The 15,666-nt window shown below is 54.0% G+C and overlaps 1 protein-coding gene across 1 annotated transcript in view; it reads left to right on the top strand.

Moving 5' to 3' along the window:
• The first annotated feature begins 5,811 nt into the window (after positions 1–5,811).
• Positions 5,812–15,666, top strand: part of LOC136110757 (dynein axonemal heavy chain 9-like) — a 40,759-nt gene continuing 30,904 nt past the window's right edge. Inside the window, exons 1-4 of the mRNA XM_071817743.1 lie at positions 5,812–6,159; positions 11,952–12,148; positions 12,802–12,960; positions 14,441–14,571. Coding sequence (XP_071673844.1) covers positions 5,812–6,159; positions 11,952–12,148; positions 12,802–12,960; positions 14,441–14,571 — 835 coding nt within the window. The remainder of the gene's footprint in view (positions 6,160–11,951; positions 12,149–12,801; positions 12,961–14,440; positions 14,572–15,666) is intronic.

Here is a 15,666-nt window from a genome sequence, read left to right as displayed (position 1 = left end):
CTGGACTCCACCATCTCGTGGTCACTGCAACCCAGGCAGCCCTCGACCTTTACTGCTTCGACCAGACCCTCTTTGTTAGTGAGGATGAGATCCAGCAGTGCACCTCTCCTGGTCGGCTCCTCCACCATCTGCATGAGGAAGTTATCATCAATGCACTGGAGGAACCTCCTGGACTGTGGCTGGCTGGCTGAATGGTCCTTCCAGCAAACATCAGGGGAGTTAAAATCACCCACAACAACCAGGGCCTGTGACTGCGAGGCCACTCTCAGCTGTGCATAGAGGGCCTCATCAACTTCCTCAGCCTGATCTGGTGGCCTGTATTAGACACCTACAACCGTATCACCCCTGCCAGCCTGTCCCTTGATCCTGACCCATACACTCTCAACTCGTTCCTCGTCCGCTCCTGGGCAGAATTTACTACATTGCAGTTGCTCTCTCACATAGAGAGCAGCTCCACCACCACTCCTGGCTGGCCTGTGTTTCCTGCTGGCAGAATGTCTCACAGCCCCACTGAGGAGGGCAGGGGGTGGGAGATGGGAGCGCGTTTCAGTTTCCAGATCCCAGCACAGAGCCCAAACCATCCTGCCCTTGAACTCTGGCATCCCACTTCCTGAGATGCACAGCTGGTGGGCCTTCTGTGGACAATCATGTTAAAAGGCATCCTTCAAGTGTTTGTGTATTTGTCTAGGAATGTCAGTTTTTAAAGAAAAATGAAAGTTTACCAGGCTAATATTTAAATATCTGTAAAATAGCACTCTGCATCAGTGGTAGCCCCTCTGGCAATGATACCTAAATAGGTATTTGCACTATAAGGCTTCGTACCTCATCCACAAGCACACATCTACGTGGATCAGATGCAGGGTGGTCTGGCAAACGTCACCTTTGTGTCCCCAGGTGCACGGACACTGCTCATGTGCCTCTGCAGAGAGTGGCAGGAGCTGGATCCCCTTCTCGGGACAGACTCCTTCCAGGAGAGACACAGACACAGGGGGAACTCATCAGGGCTTTACGGCATTTCACTCGGCATCAGTTTTGACACATTGGGTGCTGTCCTGTGACTGCCCTTTCTGCACAAATGATCATACAAAGACAACCATTTAGTAAGACATGGCCATAAAGGGGCTGTTATGGACAAGAAAGCTCACCATGAACTCTGGAGAGAGAGAGGAAGTTTATAAGAAGCATCAGGAAGAACCAAGAAGCTCGAGGCCTCTTCTGAAGAGCGGGAGGCCCTGAGCAGCCGTGATTGGCCATGTGTAGGTGTGGGAGAGGGTCAGGGCCTGTCAGGGAGAAGCAGTGAGATGGCTGATGGCTTCAGTGAACCCTTCCAGCCATGTCTGAGCCCAGAAATGGAAAGCAGTTGATGTCTGCAGGTGGAGGAGGAACAGGAGGAAGATTTTCCTGGGAATATGGAAGGAAGAAAGGCCTCTCTTGGGCTGATCATGTATGGCAGTGACATTTCCATCCTGTGGGCATGGCTGTGCCTGGGAGGTGGGGAATGGCTGCTGCTGGGGTGTTTGTGCTCAGCCATGGCCCATGAGCTGACCCTGCTCTGCTCCTCTCTCACACTGCCCACACTGGATGGGCCTCAGGAATCATCCATGAGCCTGGTGGATCCATGAACCTCCTGGAGTGATGGGTATGGATCCAAATAGAGGATTCAAGCAAGTTTGGGACTGGGACATTGAGGTGATTGGTGACCATTGCCAGGTGTATGAAAGAAGCTGGGTGAGTTGTGAACTCCTCACAGGCATTTGCAGCTCCACAGAAAACCAGAGCCTTGCACTTAAAACAACAGCACAGAAAACCCACCCCAAAACACAAAACACTCACACTGACCACAGGAAAAGCCTTGGAAAACATTGGAGAAAAATCTACCAGGTCCCAGGGGTCAGGGCTCAGCCATTCTGGAGATGAACCAGCATCAAGGGCTCACATGGCATCAGAGCCACCTCCACACGGCCCTCACCACCTGTAACCAGTGTCTCCAAGTCTTTCCTTCACCGGTCTCCAGGGACAGGGACCTGCACTGGTTGTTTCCTTCACAGCTGTGTCACTGATGGCCCTTCGTGGGGTCCCAAACACCCTCAGAAACCTGGGGTTTGCTTCTGCCTTTCACTTCATGAGAGGTTTGTTCATTGTTTCAGTAGCTGCAGTTCAGGATCATGGCAGCAGAGGGCTCATTAACATCTGAAATGCTCTTACAAGGCAAGGCTCTGTGCATCTTTTTCCTAAAGGCTTCAAGTCTGTTGTTGATGATTAGGGAGATTTCAGAAATAGTAAAACAGAGAGCATTTCCATAATAAATAGCAATAAAGCTAAATTTCTTCTATTTCCTTCCATGCTCAGTTTTCATTTTCTGTAATGGTGTCTGAGTATCTGAGTTGCCTCAGGTCACCCTGACTTGAGCCCCATCCATTGCTGGGTTTTCTCCAGACTCCTGAGTTTCGGAATGAACTCCCAGGAGACCTTGCTGGTGAAGATGGGGGCAAAGAAGCCGTGAAGAACCTCAGTCCTGTCTGATTGTACTCTTACAAAGTTCAGCAGGAGGCCCACGTCTCTTATTTTAAGGAAACTGTGTAAGCTCGTCTTGCTGCCTTCATTCTCCCCTGCAGCTATGAAGTTCAGATCAGCTTTGGCATCATCTTTACATCGATGGACAAGGTTTCTGAATTCCTCCTCTGCAGCTTCCCCTGCTTCCACCTCCTGTGTGCTGCCTTTTTGTCCTGGAGCTCCATCAGTTCAGATGAGCAGCCTCACAAGATAAATGCTTCTTTTCATGGGTTCTCAAAGAAATCATTCTTGTGCTTGGAGCAGCCTGTCCTGTAAGGCTGCTCTGGTTTCCTGAGCTTCTTCACCTTTCAGGCCTGCTTCCACGTAACCACCTCATCTGCCATCCTCCAGTACGTCAAAGCCTTCTCTGGAGCCCACCAGCCTGTGCTCTGCTGCTGGCCTTCACCCTCCCCTCTGGTGCCTGGGACCCCACTGTTTCCTGGTCACAACAGCCAAGGTGGACACTGACGTTCACATCCCTCACCAGCTCTTCCTTCTTGATCAGGAATAGATCCAGGTGAACATCACCCCTATTGGCCCACCAGGCAGACATGTTAAGAAGTCGGCCCAAGATCACCTCCTGGCCAGTGAGTGTCAGGGTCATTACAGTTCTCCATAGGAACCTGCTCATTGACTGGAGACATCCTAAGGTTGCTGACAGAAGATGTTTTCCATTTCTTCTCCACGGTCAAGTAATTTGTAACATCCAACTGGATGTACATGGCTAAGTCTTGGAACTGGGAGTGAGAGTGGCTGGGCACCTCACCTCACTGACTCCTGAGTCACCCATGTCAGGAAGACGTTGTCAATGAGCTCCAAAACCCTCCTTGTCCCCAGCCAGGAACCTGGGAGGTGTGGGACCATAGTCCTGCCCTTGGCCTTGCACAGCCCCACATCACACTGTCCAGGAAGGGCCCTGGGCAACGTGTGAGGGACAGGATCTGCCTTCCCAGGGCTGGGGGTCAGGGCTTGACCTTTGGTTAATGAAACACATCCAGGTTTACTCAGCATCAGAGAGACCTTTACTTTGCTTTTCCCGAACTGTCATCACTGCCTCCGGTTTTCTACTCTAACCAGATCCTGGAGACCGTTGCTCAGTAGTGTCCCTCAGTGAGACCCATTAACAATACCAGAAACTATGGAGTTTGAATCTGACTTTGATTTCTTGAGAAGTTTCTTCTTCTTCCCCTCAAGGTCTGATGTTCATGGACTCTACACCAAAGCCACCAGAGTGGTCATTAAAGCGCCTTGGGCTGCTCCTGTGCTGCTGGGCTGGGCTGGGCTCCTGGTTCAGAGGGAGCTCCTGGCAAGCGGCAGCGCTGCAGAGAGACAGCTCTGCCCAGGAGCAGCTCCTCTGCACAGCGCAGCAGGGCTGAGGGCTCTGCCTGGGGATCTCAGGGAGATGAGCAAGGCAGAGAGAGATTAAAGGTGGTCAGGACTGGGAGGATGACTGAGAGCTCACTGGAGGAGAAACCTTTGCAGCCCTTGCCATGGTAAGTCTCTGGGTGCAGGGCAATGCAGCTGTAGCTCCTGGAGGCATCTCCTAAAACTGGTACAGGCACAGCTGGTGGGATCTGTAAGGAGGGGGCTCTTGTCAGGCAATGTTGAACAGCTGTGAAGCTGGGTGAGCACCCAGGGGTGCCCAGGGCTGTCCTGCAGAGCAGGGTCCCTGCACCCCAGGGCTGTGCCAGGCAGGGACTCTGCCGCCTGCCAGGGTCAGCGCTCAGCCTGCCCGGGGAGATCCCATGGCAGCAGCTGTGGGTGGAAGGAGCGACCCCCGGCAGGGCAGGCAGGGAGCTTGTGGGGTTGGAGGGTGCTGTGTGGGTCAAGGCTGCTCAGAGCGCCAGATCAACCCCACGGACATGGCAGAGAGTCCTTCTGAACAAGGACATCAAGACAGCAACAGCTGCAAGGGAAGGAGTCTGTGCTTTCAGTTTTCCACTCTTGGTTGTCTGGGTGTGCAGTGGGAGATGGGGATTTATTTCTCTCTTTGGAGAAGACACTGAGACCCCAGTTCTCGTTAGGACTTGTCTGAGCTGCTCCTGAGCCCCTGCACACACAGAGCTGCCCCTGGGCAGTGCCAGGCGGTGTGAGCAGGACAGAGCTGAGCACACAGCGGGTGGGACGGGGTCTGTGACACTGACAGGGAGCAGACCCAGGGACAGAGACACAGCTGCAGGAGCACAGGCATGGGCAGGAAGAGTTAACTGCTACCAGAAATGCTGGGGACAGGATTTCGGAACCTCTCTCACATCCCCTGCAGTGCAGACACATTTCCCAGTGCAACCCCTGATCTCCTCTCCTCTCCATCAGAGCCTCTGCCCCGAAGCCATGGGGTCCAGGTCCTGAGTCTCCACCTCAGCAGCTGGACCTCCAGGGGAAGGGTTCCTGGAACGTGAAACACAAAAAAGGTGCTAAAAGTACTTGCTCTACAGTGTCATTTCATGAGTGGCAGCAGCACAGCCGGGTAAGGAGAAGGTTCCACAGCATGCCCGTCTGCCTTTCTGTCCTTGCTTTATTTCTCAGAAGCACTGCAGTGTTCTTCCCTGTTTCTCCACCTGTTCCTGGAGCTCTTGCTCTCTGGGGTTGGGGTGGGACATGCAGCTGAAATATTCCCATGGTATGCATGGTCTTAGGAGCAAAGCACCGTGACTCAGCCTAAGTAGATCTGCCGCTTATTCTTTTGTACTGCCAGCAGATTGTGGAAGTAGAGTATAAAACCCATCCTTATGGAGAGATCTTTGCATTTTAGGCTTAGTCTAAGTAAGTGGGACCGGCGGGCAAGGGCTGAACCGGAACGGCGGGGCGGTTGGTCCTACGCAGGGACAGGAGCTGGACGCGACCGAGCGAGCCTCTCGCGGGTGGCTGCGGGACAGTGTACGCGACTCTACGAGTCGAGCTTTTCGACCCTCGCGATCCGTGCACACGCTCGGCGAGTCCGTGTCTGGAGTTTCGGGGCTCGCGCGTGGCGTGGGGATGCGGGTTTCGTGGCGGTGTTTTTTTTTTTTTTGGTGGGGGTTTATTTCGGCAGGGGCGGCGGGGTCGTGGTGGTGTCGTCGTGCCCCCCACCCGCACCTGCCGCCGCCGCCGCCGTATAATTTCACTTCGTCTTCCGGCTCAGACTGCACGGCGAGCACAAACACCCCCCCCCCGCCCGCACCCCAAAGCGCGGTCTCTCCCGCCCTCGCCTTGCCCCCCGCCCCCTCCGGCCCACCCGCGGGAAGGGCCGGAGGGGGTCGGCAACTGCGCGCGCCGCGCATGCGCGCTCTCCCCGCCGCCCGGCAACCGGCCCCCTGCCCCCCGCCAGGTGCCCAACGGTCAGTCGCTCGGAGTCAAGCCCGTCGGGCGGGCGGTCGCGGGGAGGCCAGCGCGGGAGCGTCTTGCCGATCGGCCGAGGAACCCCGCGCGCGGGTAGGCAGGGAGGCAGGCGGGCCGGGACGGGGAGACGGGGACGGGGACGCGGTGTCTCTATGCCTCCCCGGGGGGAGGCAAAGCCGCTGGCGGGGTCCGTTTCTTCTTCAGCCCGCGGCCGGGGCGGGCAGCGGGCCGAGGGACCGAGCGAGCGAGCCACCGAGGAAGAAGCGCGGGAGGCGGCAGCACGGGCAGGTGAGGGGGTTAGGCCTCCGACAGCGGGGCTGAGAAACCGCGGGACGCCCGCGTGCCCCCCCCCCCGCCGTCCACCCCCCCCGCCGTCCACCCCCCCCGCCGTCCACCCCCCCCGCCGTCCACCCCCGTCCACCCCGGGCACGGAGCCGGCAGGGACGCCCCGGCTTCCCGGGGGGGAGGCGAACTCGCTGGCGAAAGGCCGGGGCGGGGGGTGGGGAGGAACTCTGGGCGGGGATGGGCGGCCGGGCTCGCTGCGGCGGACTGGGGCGGGCAGGCGGTGGTTGGGGCCGGGGAAGGCCGCCGGCTGTGCTCTCATTGCCCCTCCTGGTACAGTGTTATTTGGAGCACAGAGTTTAGGGGATGGACAGTGAGCAATGAACGGTTATAGAGTTGAAAAGAAAAATGACCCTATCTAAAGGACAGTCTCTCCCAGGATGTGAGTCTCTGCAGTGCAACCCTTTGCTAATTGCAAGGCAGAGAGCAGATGATTCAGTAAGTGGGGTTTATGGATCACAAATAGACATTAGTAGAAAAGATGCCCTGGGAAGGTTCAAAATATATGGAGGTACAAATGCCTGGGTAGAATGGATCAAATATATGGTGCAAAGCCTAAACGAGCAATTGCTATGCCTGTGCGGCAGGAAGGCCTGTGGCCCAAGTGGTACCCTTCCCTCTGGGGTGGAGCGAAGATTGACAGGGGATGGAGTGCGTCTTAGCCTTATGCCAAGACTCTACGGCATGGAGAAATAAGTCGTGTCATACTCTCTCCCTCCTGTTTCCAGCTTTGCAGGGAAAAATATCAAAATCCCCCTGGCATTTTCAGGAATAATTGGAAATCATACTGCCTGTCTCTCACGACGCGGCAGGAATGATACCAAGTTCCTAGGAACATGAGTAGGTGTGCAGAGACACGGGAAGTTGGTCCTCATATGTCCTCAAATGCTTCTTGAGTGGATCTTTGGTGGTACTGTGGGAAGATGACACTTCATTCCATTTTACCCCCACTGGGAAGGTACCTGTGACGTCGTACAATTGGAAATTCCTTTTACCCTGGCATTTGAACCCTGTGATCCATCAGGGCAACAGAAAAAGGAGTTGAGGGCTTTCCTCTGATGACAGGGTTTATTTCAATTAGATTGGGGTCCCCAGAGGAGTCCCCAAGGAACACAAAGCAAGAAGTCAAGTTAGCTGCGGGTTCTGAGTCCTTTTTGTTTTGGTAGGTAACTACAAACAAGAATGTAGACGGGATAAATAACATTTATTTATAAGTTATACTAGACAAGCAGTTAAATGAATCACCAAACAATTAGATGCTACTAGTAGAATGGCATGGGAAAATAACATGGTCCCAGATAGGATGTTGGCAGAAAAAGGTGATATATGTCTAACCACAGCTTCAGCAGAAGAATTGGCTGAGAATTCAGGTGTAGATAGTCCACTCATGGGATTGTTAGAATCTTGGTTTGTAATATTGAGAGAAATTACTTCTTTAATCGAAGTAACAGAAGCACTGATTTCTATAGCGTGCTACATCATTGCGTGTCTGCGAGGACTTGTTCAACACCTTATTGAGACAGCTCTATCAAAGCAAGTGCCTTTAGGGCCACTGCCATGCTCAGATAAAATGATCCTGCTAAAAGAAGGGGGGTGGTGCTGGCAGTGTGGGACAACAGCCTGCGTGCTTCAGGGTGGGGGCAGCGGCTGGTTCTGTAGTTAACAAAACACGAAAAAGGCCCCTCCCGTCATGGGGTTGAAGTTTCTTCTGTCCAGGTTTTCATTAGTGTTGCCCCCATATCTACCAAAAATTCTACTTGTTTGTTCTTTTGGGTTTCTTCTTCCCAATGCGGGAAGCACCACCCAGGCTGGTCCCCCAGAAGGACCAAAAGGTGACTGTGAAAAACAGAGTTTTCCAGGTTGCGCCCGGGTTACCCTCCGTGGTGTTTCGCAGGCTTTCTTCACTCTAGAATGGCGAATCCAGGCATTCTGTTCTCTGATATTGGTAGCAGTCAGGGGGTCTTGAAATGGACCTTCCTATTATGGTTTCAAAGTTTTCTGCAAAAGACTTCACATACTCGTCAGTAAAATGTGGCCCTCAATCAGAGGATCTAACAGCTGGTCCTCCAAGCCTTGGTATTATTTTGTGTATCAGTGTTGTAGTCACCTCCTAAGCTTTTGCTGTTCTGGTAGGGAACGCTTCTGGCCAACCTGAAAAAACATCAGTTAATACCAACAAATATCGGTACCCCCCTTTTCCTGGGAGTTCTGAACAATCAGTTTGCCATTGTGGTCCAGGCCCATTCCCTTTCCCCATTTGACCCATTTCTAGCTTGGGCATATTTTTGGGATTAGTCTGGAGGCAAAGATCACACCGCTGTCACCTCTTCCACAGTGACAGACAAATCTCTAGCTCCTGTCTCCCTAATCAAATGTTTGCGTAGTGGTTCTAGTCCCCAAGGCCCCTTCTTCTGCTCTTCCCTTCCTAAAGGCCAAACCAGGTGGGAGAAAGCCCCACTGTGTTTGCTTTTTCAGGAGAAAAATAAGTGCTAAAAAGCCACTTTGGGGGTGCCCAGGTGGATCCAGTGGTATCCAGACCCCCCCCAGAGGGAGCATCCCCCAGCACCCCCAAGTCCTTCGCAGGGCTGCTCTCAGGCCCTCCATCCCCAGCTTGTGTTGATAGCCGTGGTTGCCCGGGGCAGCTGCGTCTCCCAGGCGAGCTGGGTCCCGCCCCGGCCCGCCCCCGGCTCCTCGCAGTGTCCCTTCCCCCGGGCAACGCGGCTCTTCCCCGCAAACACCCGCCGGTGCCGGCCGGATGGAGCAGGCGGTGGAGCCGGTGCCCGGCGCCGAGCGGCTGTGCCGGTGCGCGGCGCGGGGGCTGGGGGTGCCGGCGGAGCGCTGGGAGCGCTGGGCAGGCGGGGAGGCGGCGGGGCCGCTGCTGCGGAGCTTCCTGGCGGGGCCGGCGGGGCCGGCGCTGCTGCTCTGGCGGGGCCCGGCCGGGGAGCTGGAGCTGGGGCCGCCCCCGCCGCCCCCCGCCGCCCGCCGCAAGGGGCTGTTCTTCCTGCGGGCCCCCGGCGCCGGCCCCGGGGAGCTGCTCTGCGGGGACCTGCCCGCCGATGCCCTGCGGCACTTTGCCGCCCTCGTGGAGGAGGTGAGGATGAGGGGCCACGGGGGCAGGCTCAACATGAGGAGAAATTTGTTTGCTGGGAGATGGCAGAGCCTGGCCCAGGCTGCCCAGGGCGGGTGTGGAGTCTCCTTCTCTGAGACATTGAAACCCGCCTGGACCCACCTGTGTGATCTGCTCTGTGACCCTGCGTGAGCAGGGCTTGGACTGGGGGATCTGCAGAGGTCCCTTCAACCTAACCAGGCTGGGATCCTGTGAGGCCTGGGCAGCCCCGGAGGTGCAGAGGGAGCCCTGGCACCCATGAGTACCGGGTGCCCCTCGCACATGGCAGCGGGGAAGGTGTCCCCTCCTACAGACAGGCTCCTTGGCCTCCCTCCCTTCTCTGCTGATGCACTTGTACCCTTAACTCTGCCCTTTGCAGTACCATGGACGGCTTTAGAACTCATATAAACCACCTGAATGCTGATCCACATCAGCTCTGTCTATCAGTGGGGTCCTTGTGGGACTGATGTACCCACAGGTGCTGGAGGGGACATCTGCAGGTCACCTACTCCAAACCCCTGCTCAAGCAGGGCCATCCAGAGCCAGTTGCCCAGGGCCATGTCCAGGTAGCTCTTCAGTATCTCTAAGGATGGAGACTTCACAACCTCTTTGAGCAACCTGGGCCAGTGCTCGATTACTCTCATAGTGAAAAAGTGTTTTGTGATGTTCAGGAGCCTCCTGTAGCTCAGTGTCGGGTTATCTCAGGTGGGCTGATGTTTTCTTAAAGAGATCGTCAAGAGGTTCGAGTGCTTTTGCTTTGCTGTGTTATTAGCCTGAACTAGACAATGTTGTTTCGGTTTATTCCTGATGGCTCCTCACCGGGAGAAGTCTCAGGAATGAGGCTGTAATGGGAAAGCAGAGGAGCTGCTGGATTTGAGAAGCTCTGATCATGATGTTTGGTATATTAAGATGGTGACTGATAGATTGGATTCCCAAGAGCAGGCTGCCAGACTGGTTATCCTGGTTTTGTGAGAAAACACATGATTTATACGGGGAGCTTTTGTTTTGATGAGCCCCGTGGTCTTGCGAAGTCTGCACAAACAGTGGTTTTGCATCACGGCTGGCCAATAGCATTGCAAGCACCGTCTGCTATGGGTAGATGGTGGGGTAGGAACACTTTGGCAGATCCTGTTAAATCCTGTTTTCTGAATGCCTTTGGGAGCCGGGATTGTGCGTCCCAGCTGCGTGTTTGCAGGCTTTGCTCTGCCCTGTGCAGACATGCAGTATTTCTGCAGGGAGCAGATTGTGCCTGGTTTTCATCCTATTTTCCTCTCAAGCTTCACTTGAAGGCAAAAGCAGCGGTGGTGCTGGGTCAGGCAGATGGGGTGGGTCTGCGTGAAGGTGAAAAAGGTCTTGAATTTCCTGGGGTTGGGGTCGTGTGTTCCTCTGCCCACACTTTGTCTTTATTCAGTGAGGGGTCACAGCTGGTGACCTTGTCCACTTGTTGCTTCACTCCTGCGGTGCCGAAGGGAACACACCTGCTCTGTGGGCTGGGGCTTCATCCTGAGTCCAGTTATCATTTTAACAGTCAGAAAGAAAATGAACGGCTGTCATTTGCCTGGTTACAACATCACTGGCATTAGCAGTCCACATGCTTTAAGTAATAGAGACACATCTTGCTAATAATGCAGCTAAAACTGCTGAAGGTGAACTCGTCAGCACCTGCCCGTGTGTTCCCTGGGGTTGTGCTCCCCCTTCCCACGGCTCCCTGGGCACGAAGGTGGCTGGTCGGGTCTTCTTCGGGTCTACAGAGCCAGCCACAGTTCCAAAGAGTCTTCAGCATCCTGGGACAGCACCATGGAGGTGCTGAGCTGCTTTATTCCGTTTCAATTTTATGTCCATTTGCAGCTATTTTTGTGCCTTTAGTCACCTCCCCCCCCTCCCCTACCCCCACCCTGAGTCCAGTAACACAAAGGGCTGTTGTTTGTCACTAGGGACAACCTGGCTTTGTTAGGCTGTTGCCACAGGCTGGTCCCAGTGCAGAGCCAGCCAGGATAGGTGACAGACACGGTGTTGCTGTCACAGCTCAAACAAGCCAAAAGCAGCTCAAATCTGGGCAAACCCCGACCAGCCCCACAACCCCATGCTGCCGGGTCAGTAAAAGTGCTGATAAAGGCAAAGCTCCTGTTTGGTGGGCTGCAGCTGGGACCTGGGGGACCCTCACCACCAGTGTATCCCAGGGGGTACCAGCAGACCTTCCCTTGCAGCACACTGAGCTCAGCCCAGCCCTGGCAGGCTCAAAGGGCAGCCTGACGGCTGTGCCCATGGGCAGGGACATGGGGACCAAGCACCGGGGACAGTTGTGAGGGCAAGGGACAGCAGCCCATGGGGCCATCTCCAGTTGCGGGCTTGAAAGGCTGGGAGAGCCTGGGGATGGGGCTGCTCACTTTGCCTACTGGCTTCCACCCTCCTTGGCTGCTTGGATTTGGGGAAAAGGGTGTTCTGCTGTATAAAGTGGGCCTGTAGAGATGCCCATTCATCATCAGCTGCCTCTATTTCACATGGGAACTGCTTGAGACAGCAATGAATATGGGTCTCCAGGCTTGGCCAAGCACAGACCTCAGAGCCTGGTGGCCCGTCCGTCTCCTGCTGCACTTTTTTCTCCATTGGTCTTCCGTGACTCCCGCTGTAGGTGATCGTGCCCATCCTAACGAACAAGAAGAACCATCAGGGCTGGCCAGAAGTGGTGTCACAAGACATCGTGCGTCATGTCCACAACCTCAAAAGTACCATTTTCACAGTTGTTGGCCAAGTAGACGGCAAGACCTTGCTGCCTCTCCCAGCTGGCTCAGAGGGAATTGAGGACATTGATCTGGAAAATGAGAAATCGTGAGTACCACCCCAAAATAACAGGTTCTGGAAGGTCCAGAGAAGCAGATGCGTTTGTACATCAAGTTGTCATCGTGTCTGGGCTGCGTGCGTGCCCCTGTGGAACCCCAGGAGATGTGTGGGTGCAGTGGAATGAATCACTCCTCAGACAGGACGTGGTGCGGGTGGGATTTTGTGAGAAGTTACTGCTTCCAAGGCAGTGGGGTGACCTGTCCTCAGCTTCCCAGCCCACTTGGTGGTGTTTCTTGCTGAATTAAGTGAGTTAATGACTGCAGGGATGTAGAATATTTTGAGGGAGAATGGTATGGGGAGAGAGAATCTTGCTGGATGTGTGAGTCTCCAGGTCAGATCCTGAACCTGAATGGATCTGATGTGACAATGACTGGCTGTGCAGAGAGGTGGCGACTGGCTCTTCATTTCCACCATTCACTTTATGAACAGTGTTGTTGCCCACACTGCTGCAGACATTCAGCCGTTTTCTCCAGAGTGTAATTCCTATATTAAACCAGTGACAAAATCTTATGGGGTTTGATTGTTTTGTGGTTTTGAAATGTGAAACCCTGTAAAATCCAGCTGCCCACACGGCCATTGGAAGTAGATCCAACTGAGCAATGCACATCAACAAAGTTAATCACGTACTCTGTTTACTACAGCATGGAACGGATAGATAAATCTCTGGTGTATGCCATGGAGTCGGCCATCATAGACTGGAGCCACCAGATCCAGGAGGCACTGAAGAAAGAGTCTTCAGAGCCTCTCCTGCAAGGCAGCAATCCGAACCCGAAGGTGGAGCTGGAGTTCTGGAAGAACAGGTACCCAGAGCAGCCTGGCCAGTGCATGGTGCCCTGTGGTGCTGGTTTTGTGTAGAGGGAGAGTGCTGGTGGTGGAGCTGCTAATTCCATGAGTTGAGAAGAACAGGCCACTTGGGGTTCATGTAGGCTTCAACTAAGGAAAATTGCTCCCGCACAGAAAATCATCATGATCTGCAAAGTGCCTGGGAGGTCACTGGGCAGCTGGCTGTGTTTTAACTTAGCCCCACCACAGGGGCTACACCTCAAGGGACTTTTTTCAGAAATGCCCTTTACAGGATCCCAGGCTGGTTGGGCTGAAGGGCCCTCTGCAGATCCCCCAGTCCAAGCCCTGCTCACGCAGGGTCACAGAGCAGATCACACAGGTGGGTCCAGGCGGTTCGAATGTCTCAGAGAAGGAGACTCCACACCCGCTCTGGGCACTCTTTCGTCACTGTTCACTAGGAGCCATCCACAGGAGTAATTGCTGATGGACACCTGCTGGGGGCTGTCTGGAAATGGTGCATCTCAGCTGGCTGCTGTTCATCTGTCAGGGCCAGAGGGGCTTTAGATGCTCAGGAGCCTGGGAGTGGTATTTCCTCCTGCCCTTTGAAAACCTTTGTGCTGTACTGGTTCAGGCTGACTCGGGGCAAAGCCCTGCTGGCTGGAGAGCTGTTGCTAATGCCTGCAGAAACACGATGGCTTTTTTTCAGCGATGTTCTGTCAGTAGCAGAGCTGCTGTCATGCTGAACTCAGCACTTTCTGTCCTGTAGGGTTTGTCTGTGCCTCATGCAGCTTTCTCCCATTTCCACAGTCCATGTGTAGCTGGAGGAAGCCCTGAATCAGGCCCAGGGGAAACAGATGATGTTGGGGGACAGCTGATGGCCCAGTGTAGGTGGGTAACATGGCCACCAGCATCCTGGTGTGCATCAAGAACAGTGTGGCCAGCAGGCCCAGGGCAATGACTGTCCCACTGTACTCAGCGCTGGGGAAGCCAAACCTCAAATCAGTTTTGGGCCCCTCAGGCCAAGAAAGACCTTGAGGTAGTGGAGTGAGTTGAGAGAAGGGAATAGAGCTGGTGAGGGGCTGGAGCACAAGTGTGATGGGAGTGGCTGAGGGACCTGGGGGGTTCAGCTGGAGAACGGGAGCTGAGGGGAGACCTTCTGATCTCTGCACTGCCTGAAAGGAGCTTGGAGCCAGGGGGGGTCGAGCTCTGCTCCCCAGGAACAAGCGCCAGGATGAGAGGAAACGGCCTCAAGTTGCCCAGGGGAGGCTGAGGTTGGATATTAGGAAACATTTCTTCCCAGAAGGGGTTGTGAAGCATTGGAACAGGCTGCCCAGGGCAGTGCTGGAGTCACCATTCCTGGAGGGGTTGAACAGTCACAGAGATGACATTCTCAGGGACATGGGGCAGTGCCAGGGGTTAGGTTATGGTTGGACTCGATGATCTTGAGGGTCTCTTCCAACCAACTGATTCTGTGATTCTGTGTCTCGGTTGCTGTAGGTGTGATGACCTGGAATGCATTTACAACCAGCTGACAACGAGGAAGGTCAGGAACATGATGGAGCTGCTGGAGAGAGTTGAGAGCAGCTACATCCCAGCCTTCAAAACCATGCTAATGGATGTTGAGGCAGGTGAGATGCTGGGGCAACTTTACCACAGTGCTGGCTTCTGGCCTTTCTTCATGGCCTGGTGTGACTGATTTCAAGCCAAATCTTTCTAGTTTGTGAATTGAGACTGGGCTGCTTGTGCTTGAGTCTAGGCTTTTGTTTCCAGGCTGGGACAAGCTCCATCGCTGGTCTGTTGAGCCAGACTCTTGCCAAAGTTCAGGGTGAATGGGTTTGGGAATTTATTCTGCTGTAATAAAGTGTTTGCATTACTCTAACAGGACTCACCTCAACTTCCACCAGCTCCTCTGGTGTTATTATGCAGGAACGGGAGTTCAGACTAAGAGGACAGATCTTGTACCTAAGACTGCTTTGTTAGAGCGCTGCTTCTCAGGCTTTGGCCACTGCAGCCCGAATTTCCTTGCTTTGCTTTGCTTAGGGGAGTTGAGCGCAGCCCAAGGAAATATTGCAAATCCCTGTCTGTAGTGAAAAACAGTGTAGTCCTGCTGGTCTGTCCCTGCAGACCAACACAGCTGGACATCCATGTCCAACCCAGCTGCTCTCTGGCACAATGAAACCATCTAGACTGTGTTAGCTGTGCACGTGCTGGCAGAAAACACTGTTCTTCACCACTTCACGTGCAAACATTGAATCTCTTAAGGATCTGTGTCACACTCTGCATTGTGCAGTTTAAATGGGCTGGAGAAACACCCCTTATATAAGGAGCCAAGGGTTCATTGTTAAACTAATTAATACTTTAAGGGTTTAATCAAAATACAACAAATATTTGGTTTTAATCCGGCTACAGCGATACTAACCCTAATTGGATAATTTGGACTATAATTGTTAATTTCCGTTACAGCGCAGTTCAGATTTGTGTGCACCTGCTTTTAAGTCTCTGCCCCTTTCCCTGGCATTGTACTGGTGTGGCTGCTGTTGGTGGATTTGCTGGGAGGGTGATGCTGATAGTGGGAGTCTCTTCTTCCTTGGTCTTGGGCCTTAGGGGTTATTTTTGCATGCATTCAAGCACTTCTGTCACTTCTTGTTGGTCCACAGGTTTAATTGCACAACGATCTGGTTTTATTAGTGCTTGCGCTCTGGGGTAATTCTTCAGGGTAAAAC

The sequence above is a fragment of the Patagioenas fasciata genome, chromosome 21 (assembly GCF_037038585.1).
Source record: "Patagioenas fasciata isolate bPatFas1 chromosome 21, bPatFas1.hap1, whole genome shotgun sequence".
NCBI classification, from domain to species: domain Eukaryota; kingdom Metazoa; phylum Chordata; class Aves; order Columbiformes; family Columbidae; genus Patagioenas; species Patagioenas fasciata.
Note: the sequence above shows the minus strand (reverse complement) of the source record. Positions and strands in the feature narration are given on the sequence as shown.